At 38.8% G+C, this 17,019-nt stretch overlaps 1 protein-coding gene across 1 annotated transcript in view; it reads left to right on the top strand.

The window, feature by feature from the left end:
• LOC143737618 (neural-cadherin) overlaps nucleotides 1–17,019 on the top strand; it is a 394,396-nt gene that overhangs the window by 137,488 nt on the left and 239,889 nt on the right. Inside the window, exons 2-3 of the mRNA XM_077229313.1 lie at nucleotides 5,308–5,505; nucleotides 9,080–9,305. Of these exons, the coding sequence (XP_077085428.1) occupies nucleotides 5,308–5,505; nucleotides 9,080–9,305 (424 nt within the window). The remainder of the gene's footprint in view (nucleotides 1–5,307; nucleotides 5,506–9,079; nucleotides 9,306–17,019) is intronic.

Raw genomic sequence — 17,019 nt, 5'->3', positions numbered from 1 at the left:
GTAAAAAATAAAATAAAAAATTATATATATATATATATATATATGACCATAAACACCATGCGGTGTTGTAGACCCTTCCAGTATTGTTAAGTTTGATGGTTAAAATGGAAGTTATTTTGTTTTGATCATTCTATTGTTCATGGTCAGCGTCGGAACCTGCTGGATTGATATAGAATTCAAGAGAAAATGTTTCGTAAGTGTGGAATTGTGAATATATATATATATATATATATATAGGCTGTTTTATAGGGGCTTCAAATGTGGCTCATCCATTCTTATTTATTATGTAATGCTGTTGTTATGCTTAAATCCACAGAAGTGAGCACAGGTGGACTTAAATACATACCCAGATAGCACAAGTCTATTTAATGTGATGTTTACATCTGGAAAACGTATTTTTAAGAGTGTTTGCTCATCTGCAATACGTCTATAGGACGTTTCCTGTCAGATGTCAAATAGACGTTTAGAAGATGTCTTTAAGATGTAATGATTTAGAATGCATGTTAAACTGACATCTTCTAAACGTCTATTTGACATCTGACAGGAAACGTCCTATAGACGTATTGCAGATGAGCAAACACTCCTAAAAATACGTCTTCCAGATGTAAACATCACATCAAATAGACTTGTGCTATCTGGGTAGTGATGACAATAGAATTACAAACGGCTGTGATGATTGATGTTAGTTTCCATGGTGACTGATGAGTGGTGGGAAACTAGAACAAGAAACGCATAAATGTGTGAACAAGAAACACATGCATGCAAACAAAACAGAAAGTCCAAGAACCTAAAACAAACCAAGGCCCCGTTTACACGAAGGGAAAACGCAGATATTTCCCTGTGGTTTGGCCTCTCATTTACACGAAAACCCCATTTTTATCACAGAAAATGATTATTTCTAAAAACTCTGGCCAAATTGGAGATTTCTGAAAACGCCGGTTATGTGTTGCCGTGTCAACTGGGAGAAACGGGGTTTTAGGTTCTCTCTTGTTGATTCTGAGGATTCTGATTGGCTTGCATGGCTTTATCCTTCTCCCTACACTGCCACCCATAGGTTTGTTATAGTTATGATCAGGGCTCTCAAGTCTCACGCATTGGGCGTGAGACACACGCATTTCAACCCGTTCACACGCTCACACGCCACACCTTGTATTTCTCACGCTGAGGAGTAAGGGAACTTGTCCCGCTATACAATTAATGGACGAGCCGCAGGCAAACGGAGGGAAGTTTCTGCCGAGTTCATAGCAGCTGTCTCGAGTTATACTGAGTTAAATCCTAGCTACCAGCCAATCAGAAATTAGAATTAGTTGTTTCCGGGTAAATTATGTGTTCCCGCTGCAAGCACGATCGTTACTAGACAACACGCGCACACACGGAGTGGAAGTTGAAAGAGCACGATCTGATGAATGCGGATTGCGGACATCTTCATTTATTTTTTATTTTTTTTAGCATTTTGATTTTACGATTCCTGGACGATATCTCTTGCCTGTGATCAAAGACAGTGAGAGCTGATGTTGAGGAGTATAGCCAAATTCGTGTTAAATTATTTTTGATGCATTCAAAAAATCTCCAACTGCTTTTAAAGGGGTCATCGGATGCAAAATACACTTTTATATGGTATTTACAAATAAATGTGTCTTTGCAGTGTGTGGACACAATCACCATGCAATGAAAAAAATCCATTCACTTTTTTTTAATCCTCAAAAAGCCAAAAAGTTGTTGCTCATTATCATTTAAAGAGACATGCACCGGAACGGGTCACTGTGTGAACAGAGCTGTTTTTGAAGAGGTAAAAAGGGTGTTTTTTTACACAACCATTGAGACATTTTAACCAAAGTATGTTACAAACTTTACATGAAGACCCAAAAGAATCATACCAACTTGTGGAAAATGGGCATCCGATGGCCCATGTAAAGGTGACCGGTTTGGGTCTTGACATACATGCTCAGGGCAAGTTGTTATGACACAATGTTATGTACATTGAGCACTGATGTTCATTTGGCTTGTTTGGGGTCAAATTTATTTTTATTTTTCAATAAATTTGTATTTTTTAAATATAACTATTTATTTTATTTGGATGAATTTGTCTTTTTATCAGATTTAACAATTGTTATAATTTCCATTTGTGCTGGTCAATTATGAACAATAGGCAAAATTGAACTGCTAGCAAAAATTGAAGCGAATTTGGTTGGGTCGAGGGACCGCTGCTGCAAATATTTGGGTGGCTCCTCCCCTAAATCTCACTCTAAGCTTTTGATAAAACTTGAGAGCCCTGGTTATGATGGCGTATTTATGTGGGTTGTGTGCACGATGTTATTATTGAAAACGGAGGGTGGGGAAATATTCGTTTCTCTAAATACTCGGCTATGTGTAAACATAGCCTAAATGTGACTGTGATTTAAGGGTAAGCTGTTTTTTTGTTTTGTTTTGTTTTTTTACTGTACAGATGTATTCATTTGTTATGAATAATCTTATGTTTTGTTTTGTCAAGTGCTGCTCCACCCACCCACTTTGTCACTACAATATTGTGGAAATAAACATTGTTTTCATGCTACATTTACATTTATTCATTTGGAAGATGCTTTTATCCAAAGACACTTAAAAATTAGGGATATCACAAGCATTCACCATAAAAGCAAACAAAAAATCTTTTTTTATTAAACGCTTTTAAACACTGAAAAAAGGGTTAACTTTATAAATGTGCCTCATTCAGTAATATTCTAATTAACTTTTAGTTTTAGTTCAAGTAAAAATAATTTGCCATCTCGGAATCAACCCGGGCGCTTTCACACTTGGTTCGATTGCCTGTTCCGAACCCGAGTTCGATTGCTCCCCCCTACCCCTGCCCCCGATGGACTGTGTTCACATTATATTATTTGTATCCGAACCGCGGTACGCTTGCGTCATCAAGCTGCAGTGGCGCGTAATCGTGTTGCTTGGTAACCATCGCCGCTATAAATGAAAAGGCGTCAAAATGGATAGAATTGCTTGCTTCATATTTATTCTTCTTTTTTTATAACCTTTGGTTTTGTTTTCAAAGAAAAGATACAGAAACACACTTGCGTCTGTCTGCAGCAAAAGTACTAAAATCATTTCAAAGACAGCTGGCTGTCAGCCGAAGACAATTTTGTGGAGGCAAGCATAAATCATCTCTCTGCTTGCAGTGCGTCAATCCCGTTTTTCGTCAAGTTAAGTGTACACACTCACACACACACACACACACACACACACACACACACACACACACACACACACACACACACAAATAATATATATATATATATATATATGAAAAAATGTTATGTTGACTTTACTTAATTTTATTATGTCAAGTTGTTTCACAAAATAAAATTATCTAAATCCAGATATATTTTTTAAGTTGAGTGTACTTATATTTTTTTTTAATTGGTTGTACTTATATTTTATAAGTAATTTCAGATTAATTATATTCATAAGTTTAGCTAAATTATTATGAGTTGAATTTACTCAATTTTTTCAAGAATCAGCCTGTGAATCTCAACAGTGGTGACAATTATAAAGCATGCTGCAGTTCAAATAAAATTCAGTGATTTAGGTCAAATGATTGTGAAACAATGATTGTTAAATAACAACCAACACCAACAGATTACATGTTCTAATTGTTCATCTGGCTGTTATTACTCAGTTAATGAGTTAAGGGTCAAGAGTTCAACTAAAACAAACACTAATCTCCATAATGGTGACACAAAATTACGGTTTTCTCCTTCAGTGATTCTGCTTGTTAACATCAGGTATCTTCAATGTTGGCAATAAAAATAAAGACTTATTACTTCTTCTTTGACGTCTGTCTGCTATTTTTGTTTAAAATGCATAGGGATTTTGTATGTAACATAGCTCTGGATCAGAGTCAGGGGGGCGGGCTCATTTTACTCAGACGACCAATCAGTCTCTCTCAGTTTACTCATTTGAAAATGGTTAACTTTTAAGGAATTATTTTGATTAATTATTACTCAATTCTAATGTGTTAAATTTAATTAATAATATTGCCTGTAATCTGTTGCCACAATTTTAAATTAAACATAATTTTTTTCTATTACTTTTAATTGAATAAAATTAACTTTTTTTTAAACAAGGGCAGTGAATTTGAAAATTACTAATAAAAAATAATTAGGATTAAATAACACATTAAAATCAGTGAAATTAACCAGATAAAAACATGTAACATTTACAAGGGGTCAGAATAATTTATATATATATATATATATATAGATATATCGATCTCACTTGCCCACCTCCTCTATCTATTAATCTATTATTAATTATCATTTTATATTGATCCAAACCTGGAGCTTAAGTTAATCTTTTTCTAAGTCTCCCCTACTAACCCCCACTTCTGTCGCTCGGCCTTTCTCTCTCTTTCTCTTGCTCTTGCTCTTCTTCTCTGTCTTCCCAGCAAAGTGTAAGGCAGCAGGTGAGCTGTCACAGGCAATGAAAGGGCCAATCACCTGGGGAATCAAAGAGCCCGTGACTGTCACTCCACATCTTCTAACAGACAGTCCACTATTTATATCTCTCCTAGGGAAAAAAAAGTGAGAGCAAGAGAGGAATTTTTTGAGAAAGTGAAAAGAAAATGAAATAAATGGAAATGGGGAGATGAGTTTGAAGGGTCGATTTAACAAGTCTGAAAAGTAACACAAAGGAGAGAAGACACCGGCGGGTTGTTTCTGCTTTATGGCTGACACGTTTTTCTTTCTTTTTGTCCTTTAGCATTTTCGTTCATGCATTTCCATGATGATTCCGCGTCGTCCATAAATGTGTGCTGAAACTGTTTTCAGTTCTGTTGCTTTGCAAGGCGATGATTGTGATAAGGAAGGAATGTTTAATGAGGCGACACAGCAGCTAAACGTAGCAAGCGCCGCCGTGAGGAAAACACTCCTCTCATTAGTATCTGCCATTCTCTCCAACTTGCATGTAAATGTTTCTCTGCATCTGTGATGTTTTGTAGCTCAGTATTTTTTTTGTGGAAAATAAACATCAAAACTTGAAACTAAGTTTATGAAACTGCTCTGAGGACTTGCTGTGAAGAAACCCATGTCATGACACAGTCATGCAGGGCCAATGGGCTATTTTGTCCTGTGTCAAACTGAAAATACCAAACATAACGCCCAATAAAAATAAACCTCTCCAGCTATTTCAAAATAGCTTGTTTATTTCTCCTTTGCCTTCTCTGTTTTTTTTTGTTTGTTTGTTTTTTAAATTTGATTTATTAAATTTATGATTACAGACATTTCTCAAAACAGTTGATAATTGAATATCGTATATTTACAGGTTCAGACTGGTATACAGTGAGAGTGGATTTGACGGTGATGGATGTCAATGACAATGCCCCAGAATGGACAATGGTCCCTTTGCCCTACCTGTGTGTGGTCTCTGCTAGTGCCCCACCAAACTCACTAGTCTACAAGCTTCAAGCCAGAGATGGTGATGAGGGCGTCAATGGAGAGGTGGAATATTTCCTGTCTGATGGTAAGGAGACTTTCCTATTTGCCTCCTTAATAAATTCATACGTATAATTAACTTTTATTAACTACCTTTTTTCAGCAAGGATGCATATAGAATTGATGAAGTAACAGTTAAGACATTTGTAATGATACAATCCTTGTTTCTATTTCAAATAAATGCTGTTGTTTTGAACTTTCTGTTCATCACAGAATCCTGAAAAAAGTATCATGGTTTCCACAAAAATGTACAACCATTTTTATAGTAAATGTTAGTAGTGCATGTAGTATACTGACAATATAGTACAATCCCAAATCAGAAAAACTTGGGACATTTTGTAAAATGCAATAAAATCAAGAATCTGTGATTTGTTCATTCTATTTAACCTTTTATTAACTGACAAAAGTACACAGAAAAGTTGTCCAATGTTTTCACTGACCAACATAATTGTATTTTGTAAATATGAAATTTTGATTTTGATGGCTGCAACACACCCCAAAAAAGCTGGGACAGAGACATGTTTACCACTGTGTCACTTCGCCTTTCCTTTTAATTACACGTTTTAATTATTTGAGAGTTGAGGATACTAATTGTTGGAGTTTTGCTAGTGGAATATTTGCCCAATCTTGTCTGATACAAGACAGCCGCTCAACAGTCTGTGGTCATCGTTGCCTGATTCTCCTTTTCATAATGGGTCAAACATTTTCCATAAGAGACATATCTGGACTGCAGTTAACAGGCAGGCACATCCTTTCAATGGTGCAGAGTGTCTAGAAACTATTCAGTTTTAGCACGTGCAGAATGAGGCCTGGCATTGTCTTGCTTCCCAGGAAAGATGTCATCTTGATGGCAGTTTATGTCTCTGTACGATCCAAATATATGCCTCCATGTCATTGGTACCTTCACAATAATGCAAGTTATAATGCAACCCATACCGTTTGCAATGATGCACCTCAATACCAGCACAGATGTTTGCTTTTGCACCTGTCGCTGGTGAAAGTCTGGTTGGTCCCTTTCGTCTTTGGGCCTGAGACACTGTGTCCATTCTTTTTCCAAAAACAAGCTGAAACATGGACTCATCTGACCACAGCACACATTCCCACTGTCTTCTAGACCATCTGAGATGAGCTCAGGCCCAGGGAACTCGCCGGCATCTCCACATAGAACTGATATAAAGCTCTCTCCTTGAGTAACAGATATTCAAGTGGCATTTCTTAATGCAGAGTCAGACTGTGTTCAGTGAAAACGGTTTTTCAAATCACTCCTGAGCACATATGGCTGTATTTAACAGAGTAGTATGATGGTATCTTGTGCAATGCCATCTGAGGGCTCCAAGGTCACACACATTCAACAGAGGTCTTCTGCCTTGCCCAACACAGACTGAGATTTCTCTGGATTCCCTGAATCTTGTGACAATATTATGTATGGAAGATGATGAAAGGCATAAATGCTTTGCAATCTTGCATTGAGAAATTTGATTTTTTAATTGTTTGACAATTCTCTCAAGATATTTGGCACAAAGTGATGAGCCATGACCCATATTTGCTTTTACACTTTACTAAGCACTTTTACACCCAAACACGATACCCTCAAATATTACCAATTCACCTGCTCATTGTGGACTGTTTCAAAATAGTTGGATAATCTAATTTGGATAATCTTTTCACTTTTATTTGGTCTCTGTCCCAACTTTTTTGGGGTGTGTTGCAGCCATTAAAATCAAAATTTGTTCATATTTACAAAATACAATTATGTTGGTCAGTGAAAACATTGGAAAATGTTTCTTTGTACTTTTGTCAGCTAATAAAAGGTTAAATATAATGAACAATATATTTTATATATAATACATATATTTTATTGCATTTTCCAAAATGTCCCAACTTTTTCTGATTTGGGGTTGTAGTATATGTAGAAATAAACATTACCCTAGATCAGGGCTCCAGACTGAGACTGGAGCATGTGCATGTTACAATTTGACGTGGTCGCATTTATGCGAGTGCATGGTCACACACTCAATCGGTGTCTGCCTACCTGCACTTGCATTACGGCAGTTTCAAGGCCGTTTCACACCCCAAGCGTGAGCGGTGCATATTTTCTTGGTTGTGTTTGGTGTTTACCATTTACATACGAATGTTGTACACATCCCATGTTAAAACAATCTTTCGAGACTATCAAGTTTATAAATGACCAACTTATAAAAACAAATTTATAGGCTAGGCTTTGTAAAGAAATGATCACTTATATGGAGCTTTGGAGCCACTGCTTTGACGCTGTACAAACGCTTCCAGTGTGAATACTCTTGTGTGTCTGCAGTGCGAGTGAAGCTGACGTGAAGCTCAAGCTTGCGGTGTGAAACTGCAGGGACTTATCTAATCTGTCACGTATTATTGACTACGGCAAATCTGCTATTTTTCCGTAGTAGAAGGTAACAGTAGAATGTCAAGAAGTACCAGTTAATTTTGCACGTGCACAACAGAACACCGTTGCTATTGTATCAGCAGCTGCTGCTTTTTAAGGACGAGCCAACAAGCCAGCATACAGACTCAGACACAACTGATGACGAGAGCACAGTGGCAATATAAAATATATAGGCAAAGGCAAATATAATCTCAGAAATTAAAAAAACATACATGGTGGGATTTTTTTGATAGTTGTTTTTATCGTTTTCATTTGATAGTTAAAAGATTAAAACATTTTTCCAAACATGAGGAGTTTAAAAGACAACTATTCATTAGCATGCATTGATTAATACCATATTGTAGAAACAAAAAAATCATGTGCTGGTGCGACCAACTGAGAAATTTTTCTGGAGCCCTGCCCTAGAAATAAATTCTATATTTTTCATTGTTAGATGATTCCTTGAACCGTATTGCAAAGTGTTACCATCATGATATATTGTTGCTGTCAGGTGGAAACTTGTTATCTCCATTTTACATCATTTTTATTTTTTCATAAATCATTACTGTTGGTTACCCTTTACGTCTGTCTGTGGGTTTTGCACATGTCTAACCAATGAAAGGTATTAAAAGAGCTTGTGACTAAACCTCGTAACTCCATTGGGTCCTTAAACTGTCGGTCAAACCTCTTAACTCCACCCTGCCTCTATTATGAAAGAAGATAACGTCTTTGCTTGTTTCCAATGCAAGAGTAAATAAAGAACTGCTTGTTTGAATAAATACAGAATTTTCATTACTCATGAAACTATCTATATATAAAGGCTAATACTGTATGTATGTAAAATTGTATGAGGATCGGAGAAGAGTGTCTTAGTCATTTGTTATCAAGTCATAGTCTCATACTGTCTCAAATAGCCTTTGTGTAGCACTTCATCTTTTATAACATGAGATACATGAGAACTCCATTTGAGCTTGATTTTGGGAAAATGTTGATAATATCATGACATATGCATAAAATATGAACTTTGACAGCAGTGTTTAATTATTTACAAAATACTTTTTTTTTCTTTTTCATTTCCTGAAAAGTATCGGTATTGGACATACATGGTTTCCACCCGACAGCAACAATATGCATGTGCTCAACATATTTACATTAAGAACTCATTTTCAGGTCTATGAAGTTGATAAGTTCTGTTGTACATCAGGAGGTGATGGGAGATTCGAGGTGGACAGGAAGAACGGTCACGTTCGGACGACAGGCCTCCCCCTGCAGAGAGACAGAGAATACCTTCTAACAGTGGTGGCTGCCGACCGCCAGGGCAGCCGCAGTCCTCCCGCCGTAGTGTCCATCATCGCAGGTCCAAGAGCTCCTCAGTTCACCAACGTGTCTTATACAATTTCCATACCAGAAAACACACCAGAAGGACAACCGTGAGTAAAGCCATAACACGCACACACAAACCCACAACCAATCTCGTAAATGCAGCAAATCTTATTTCCATGTGTAATTCTAGCAGGCCCTAAATGCATCTCCCACGCTGTGAGAACACTGCTTATCCATCAGGGTAACAAATAGAAACAGGCTCATACTGCACTTACAGCCATCCCGCGCCCTCTGCTTCTCGCTGGAGCGTAGCTTGTGTGAGTCATCGTGTACTACACTATGCAAAATTCATGAAATAATGATCTTTGACTATGTCAGTGTACTGTGATATGCATTAAAGATGCATGAACATCAGAACTTTGTTCTGCTCGTTTAGACAGCCCCCAAAGGTTAACCAGGTAATGAATACAAATACAGGTAATGATAAAAGCATCAGTTTTTTTTTTCTTTGTAGTTTAATTTTTTTTGTGTGTTTTTTTTTTAATTTTAATTTTTTTTTTTTTTTTGGGTCAATTGATTCCACCTACCAATCATATGAGAGGAATGCAGCTCTAACTAACGTTACGAGCCTATCAGAAGCAGAAGCAGGGATGATGTCCTACCCACGGGCATAATTTCCTATGCGGACAGGTGGGACATGTCCCCCCCACTTTCCAAAATCCCGTTTGTGCCCCCCCCCCACTTTCAAATTCGTTTGTTATGAGTTTTAACCGCACGCAGTCATTGCCACGGAGGGGCAGGACCGAGCCTGTGTAAAAAAATGTGTCCAGCTTTAACGTGTTCAAATATTTAACGCAATTAACGCAGCATCCGTTCTTTCTGTCATCCTTTAGCTAGGGTTATATGATCACGCACTTATTAACGCAAATGCTTTTAAACCATTCATGCACGACAAGACAAAAGCGTGTCAGTATTGAGTTATCTTCCACGCTTGAACAAACAACAACACACACATTTATGCCAAAATGTCAGTTTTGTCGAGTATTCTCACAAGAACAATCTTAAATGAGTTAAATAAAATCTTAAATGGAAGTAAAGAGTTGTGAGAGAATGAGATGATTGAGATTCTGTCAGCAGCAGATCTTAAAGTGACAGCAGCCACTAATTCTCTCTGTCAGTAAAGTTAACCAAAGAATAAAGGGAACAGATAACTGCTCTTGACTAAAGAACGCTTGTAGCTTTAATAAGGATTAATCTATATTTCATTTATAGTTTATGCAGTGCGGACTGTTTTATAACCTTACTCAATTTCTGTATATTTCATACCTGTTAGACAGGAAAGGCACTGGTAAATATGACTTTTTTATGGGTTTAAGTGAGGATTGATTTAAATTCACTTTAATTAAAAGCTGTTATAATTTTTGAAGCCAATTAAATGTTTAAAATTTAAAACATTACATTTTTAATGTTTATTTTTAACATCAGGAGGAAACTGTTCTCCTGATGCCCCCCACCCCCCCACCCCCAAACATAAAAAAAATATTAAATCAGGCTCAGGAATTATTTTCACTTTAACCCCTTCTTGCTTGATGCTGCTACAGGGAAGCATGATTAGCTCTGCCCTACAAAGATGTATTAAATCAGGCATTGCCTTGTAGAAAATTATCCTAAATCTAATCCATGTGGAATAAGTGCCTACTGGATCCATTTATGGCAGCTGCATGTCATTAAATATTCATTGCATGCTGCAGTATATTATTTTCCTCATTCACACCTGTGATTCCACTATATTGTTGCTTTTATTAAACTTGGCTCGGCAATGGGAGCCAAGTCTTATTGAATATAGTTGGCTTCATCCATAGCTATGCAAAAAAATATGGTTAACTAACTAATGTTAGGATAAGTGTATTGCTCATGGCACAAAAATGGGGTGACGTTAATCTTATTGCTAAACATTCTGATCTCTGCCAGACAGCTGAGGCAGACCAAGCCAACAGACAAACTCTGCCAATGGGAATGGTGTTGTAATAACCACAATAGCTGAAGGGAATTCACATTTACCTTTGTACGTCTGCCTGTCTGTCATTAAGCTTCTTTGGGATTACAAATGTCAATCTTGACTGCTTGACTACGTGATTATCATAATTTTGCCTTTATTTTCCATGGTCTGAATGTATCAAGATGAAAATCTCCCATAAATAAATGATATAATTTAACAGACAGTTTTTTATTTTTAGAGAAATGCATGTTGATGAGAATCCTTTCTTTCTTCAAGGTTTGAGTTACAAATTAAAGTCCCCCGGTAATTACTAATTGTATCCCTTAAAACTCATCTTTGATAACCAAAATTACATATTTATACTGTTTTTTTTTCCAGTGAAAAAATAATTTATTCATGCCTTAAAATTGCTTGAATGTAACTCTACACCCTTGATTCATTTAGAATACATGGTGTCGCTTATTAACACTCGCACCACCGGCCTCGCTCCGTTCTCTCACGTCCCTCGGCCTCGTCCTGTTCGCCACAAGAACATACTCAGCAATGGTGTTGACTTATGACTTTGCACATGATTTGTCTTAAAGCACAGTAAAAACACCACATAGACATATAAACAACATTAAAAACTTTAATATGAAATATGCCATATTATATAGGCTATTAGCTATTTTTAGGGATGCACTTATACCAATACTGATACCACGCACCGTGTTTGTGTCCAGACAAAGAAACACTGACAACAGAAAGTATAATTGGGATAAAAGAAAAGGCTCTCTATGAAGTAAATGTGTCTAATTAGTGAAATATTAAACAAAATATAGTAACGGTATATAGCTAATAGCGCTATATATAGGGAGAGAGAGAGAGAGAGAGAGAGAGAGAGTATTCCAAAAATGAATTTTTTGGATTAAAACTAAATCGTATTTGTAAGCAAAATATGAACTATTACGTGATTTATGTGTAACGAGTGGGTCTTTAAATTATTGCAGGCCATTTGCAAGTCAAAAAGTTTCAGATGAGAGTCAATGAGCGGATATAGATATTTGATATCAGTAATGTAAAACCTTTGTTGTAATGTCTTGAGGCAACACATTTTGTAAAGATTGTGGGACTATTCTTGCTACTGAGGATCATTGATTAAAAAACTTCAGTTTGGGTCTGTTCCTCACAAAAAGAAGTCATATAGATTCTGAAGACTTCAGCGCAGATTTCAGCGCACAAATAAAAAGTACTTTTATGATCATTTTTTGTTGTGTTTTTGTTGTATTTTATAAACAGTTTTTGATAAGCATATTGATAACTTATTTTGTGTCTCTCAGCAAACAAAATACATATTGTATGATTTATGGTCATTGTTGCATGTGTTCTAGCACAAGCACAACTGGTACAACTAATGAACCCCTTGATTAGTTGCATCAGGTGTGCTTGAGACAACACCTGTTTGCTGCAGAACTGTGCTGTTGTGAGGGATTCTATTCAGGGGGTTGAATAATTTGGAGACTAAAGAAGTCATTAAAAGTTGCATTTTCAGTTGAATTTGGGGAAACCACTTGAAACATTTGTTGTGTTGAGCTATTTCAATTATTTTTGTTTGATTTGTTCATTGCAAACCGCTAAAATCCTGTAGATTTTGCCAATAAACCTGATTTGCAATGAGGGTTGAATAATTTCGTACATGTGGTTGAACCACATTTTATGTAAAATACACATTTTAAAATTTACAATTCACCTTTATTTGTCCACGAGGGGTGATTAGTTTTGCTGCAGTAGCAAAGAAATTAACATACAAAACATGACAACAAAGACGACAACATCAACATCGATTAAAGTACAGAGTCAGACAAATGAAAATGAAAAACCACAACATATATAAAATTTAAATACAAATGTGCCTTATGTTACATAAAATCCCATGAAATGTGTATTAGTATATGTAGAAATGAACATTATACCAGATTAATCAATGCTTTTCATTAATTCTCATTATCATTAAGAGTTACAATCAGCTTTTTACAATCAACATTTCTTACTGCTAACTATGTTTGTAAATATTCATGATTTTTTCCTTCATTGATAATGCTTAAAATGTCATCAAATTGCATTGATACACTTTAATTGCTCGGTTTTGTTTTCATGGCCCCTGAAGTCTGAGTATTTGTCATGATTTGACCCAGTGATTAAACAACAATGAGAAATAAAGTGATAATAACAGTGATCAGTAAGGCAGATGCACTTTTGATGAAAATGAAAACAGAGGATTTTTTTTTTTTTTAACATCAGGAGGAAACTTTTCTTCCGCTTTTTTTCTTCAGGTATCATTTTATTTGGCTCCCTATTTATTTGATAACCAGCACAAAACTGTGTTATTTGATGCTTTGTTTTACAATTTACAAAACGTCTCAGGTTACGTATGTAACCCTGGTTCCCTGATAGGGAACGAGATGCTGCATTGAGACGCGGTGGGAACGCTCTGCGTGATTGCGTCGTGAAGCACGTGTATAATCAGTCCAATGGAAGAGCGAGACGTCATAGGCGGGTGACGTCATAGACCAGGAAGCTATAAAGCACCCCTGAAAACAGACCGCGACAGCTTCTGAAAAAGCCTGAAGCAAGTCAATCAGGGCATGCAGGAAGTATGGCAGGAGAACGCAGCATCTCGTTCCCTATCAGGGAACCAGGGTTACATACGTAACCTGAGACGTTCCCTTTCAAGGGAACTCGAGCTGCGTTGAGACGCGGTGGGAACCCCATACCCACTACGCCATAATGAGAAATGCCCGTTCTGTGTGGAGTCCTTGCGCACACTAGGAAACAAGCAGCCTAGCCCCGGGAGTGGAGAGGTCTAGGTCGTAAAATCTGACAAATGTATGCGGTGAGGACCAGCCTGCCGCATTACAAATGCCCTGAAGGGAAACACCTGAAATTAAAGCCTTAGAGGCAGCCATACTCCTTGTAGAATGGGCGCGGACAGCCATAGGTGAAGGCTGTCCAGCCGCTTCATAAGCAAGTGAGATAGCCTCAACTACCCACTTGCTCATTACCTGCCTCGATGCAGGGCAACCCTTCTTGGTTGAACCGAAGCAGACAAATAACTGCTGTGATCTACGCCACAGGGCAGCTCTGTGAACGTAGGCATCCAAAGCCCTAAGGGGCCATAACAGATTGAGACTTTCCTGATCTGGGGTATTGAAAGGTGGAGGGCAAAAAGCCTGCAGCACAATAGGGCTCGCCACATTAGTGGGGACCTTAGGAATATAACCCGGCCTAGGGTGTAAAAATGCTTTCACCATACCAGGTGCAAATTCCAAACATGAAGAAGCCACCGACAGGGCTTGCAGATCTCCAATTCTCTTGATAGAAGAAATAGCGAGTAGAAATAGAGTCTTTAGTGTAAGGAACTTCTCTGAAACCTCTTCAATAGGCTCGAAGGGAGCCAGGGCCAGACCCTCAAGTACAATGGCCAAATCCCAAGCCGGTGCTCTAGAGTGCAGTGCAGGCCTCAGCCTCAATGTACCACGAAGAAAACGAATAATAAGAGGATCTCTCCCCAGAGAAGAAGCCCCCAGAGGGGAGCGATAAGCAGATATAGCTTTTACGTACACCTTCAAGGTGGAGGGAGATAATCCAGCAGAGAAACGGTCTTGTAGGAAATCGAGAACTGTACCAACCGGGCAGTTAACAGGATTTAAAAAACGTTCTCCACACCATGTAGAGAACAGCTTCCATTTAAATGAATATAGTTTCCTGGTGGAAGGAGCTCTGGATTGAAGGGTGGTCTCAACGACCTCAGTCTAGAGACCAGATTCTAACAGCTGGGCCCAAGCTTTCTTAGATATGACAGTCCTCAGATCTTGCCTACCCCTAGCTGGCCTGGACTGCGACCGCCAGCCAGGTTCCCCAGATGGTGGAGGAGCCCGACTGGTGACGCTCTGTCTTTGATGCACTCTGTGCTGTGAGGAGCTTGTACTCGGACGAGACTGCTCGGATTTAATAATCACTTTCCGCCCAGCAGTCTCGGGGACATCGAAACGTCGAGGAAGAAACCTCTGGAACGCAGCAGATTGTTTTTTCGATTCTTGAAACCTATTGACGACACAGTTGATAGCGTCGCTGAACAAACTTGAAGGTGAAAGTGGTGTGTCCAGAAGAACAGACCGATCTTTATCTTTTATATCTGACAGATTTAACCAAAGATGCCGCTCCGTGGCCACCAGGGCTGCTATAGAACGGCCCACTGATTTGGCCGCCTCCTTGGTGGCCCGGAGAGACAGGTCTGTTGCGCGACGCAATTCTCGAATTGCATCAGCGCTGACTTCCTCACGTTCATCGATATCCTTCAGCAGATCAGCCTGGTATGCCTGCAGTATAGACATAGTGTGCAGACATGACGCAGCCTGACCTGCTGCCGAATAAGCTTTACCCACCAGCGAAGATGTAGATTTTAAGGGCTTGGTGGGTAACGTCGGGGCTTTTAATGATGACGCTGACTCGGGAGAGAGATAGCTCGCGAGCGTCTCTTCAGCCCGAGGCACCGTCAAATAACCATAATCAGATGCACCCAAAACATTACTATAGTTAGAGGTTTGTGGGTTAAACACTCTGAATGACGCCGGTTTATTCCACGATCTCGAAACCTCATTGTGGAGATCGGGAAAAAACGGGAGTCCCCGACGTGGAGGCTGTGTTTTAGATGGTAGAAATCTTTCATCTAATAAACTCTTTTTAATAACACTCTGAGAATCATCGGCTGGCCATTCAATATTTAATTTAGCTACAGCACGAGATAAAACCTCCATAAGCTCCTCATCATTACCGGGGGTATGAGCTGGTGAAGACTCAAAATCCCCCATATCAATACTGACGACATCCAGATCCTCAGAACTGGATAGTCTCAGCAATGGTGCCCCGACCTGGGAAGGAGAAGCCGCAGCGCGGGCTCCTTCCTGGGCAGAGGCACCGGATCCGGCAGAGGCACCGGATCCAGCAGGTAAGAGTTGAGAAAGGGCTGGGCCCGTCTCAAGCCCCGCTACTAGATCCATATGCGAACCCCAAGATGAAAGCCTTCGCTGTGCCTCGGCAGCAGCGGGACCCGCACCTCGGGGAGCGCGAACCGAACCGTCCTCCTCAAAGAACGCCCGGCGAGAGCGGAGCGTCCTCATGGACAGCTTCTCGCAATGCTCACAGTCAGCTCCCTCGAGAACTGACTGGGCATGCTCCACTCCCAAACAAGCAACACAAAGCTGATGTGTGTCCCCACCCGTGATGAAACGAGGGCAAGGGACAACACAACGCTTAAACTCTTGTTTCGCCATAATATATATATATATATATATATATATATATATATAAACATATATATATATATAGATATATATAGATATATATATAGATATATATAGATAGATAGATATAATGTGCTTGTGACAGACAACAGTAAATAGACAAGGACAGTATACAGAGAGCGCTTGCTGAAGGCAACAGAAGCTGTCGCGGTTTGTTTTCAGTGGTGCTTTATAGCTTCCTGGTCTATAACGTCACCCGCCTATGACGTCTCGCTCTTCCATTGGACTGATTATAGACGTGCTTCACGACACAATCACGCAGAGCGCTCCCACCACGTCTCAACGCAGCTCGAGTTCCCTTGAAAGGGAACTGTGAATTTAGAATTTTTTTCTGCCTTTACACACGATCAATGAGCCTGAGACGAATCTTTCCCCTGCTGTACCATTTATTGTTACATTATTCCCTCAACAAACAATCCCCCACATCTGCAGTCATTTTCTCTGTGATTATTGCTAAATGTTGTTGAAGATATACTGCGT

This window comes from Siphateles boraxobius, unplaced genomic scaffold (assembly GCF_051911475.1).
Source record: "Siphateles boraxobius isolate OS27281-9 unplaced genomic scaffold, OSU_SipBor_1 130, whole genome shotgun sequence".
Taxonomy (NCBI): Eukaryota; Metazoa; Chordata; class Actinopteri; order Cypriniformes; family Leuciscidae; genus Siphateles; species Siphateles boraxobius.
The sequence above is the reverse complement of the archived record's forward strand: the minus strand, read 5'-3'. Positions and strand labels throughout refer to the sequence as shown.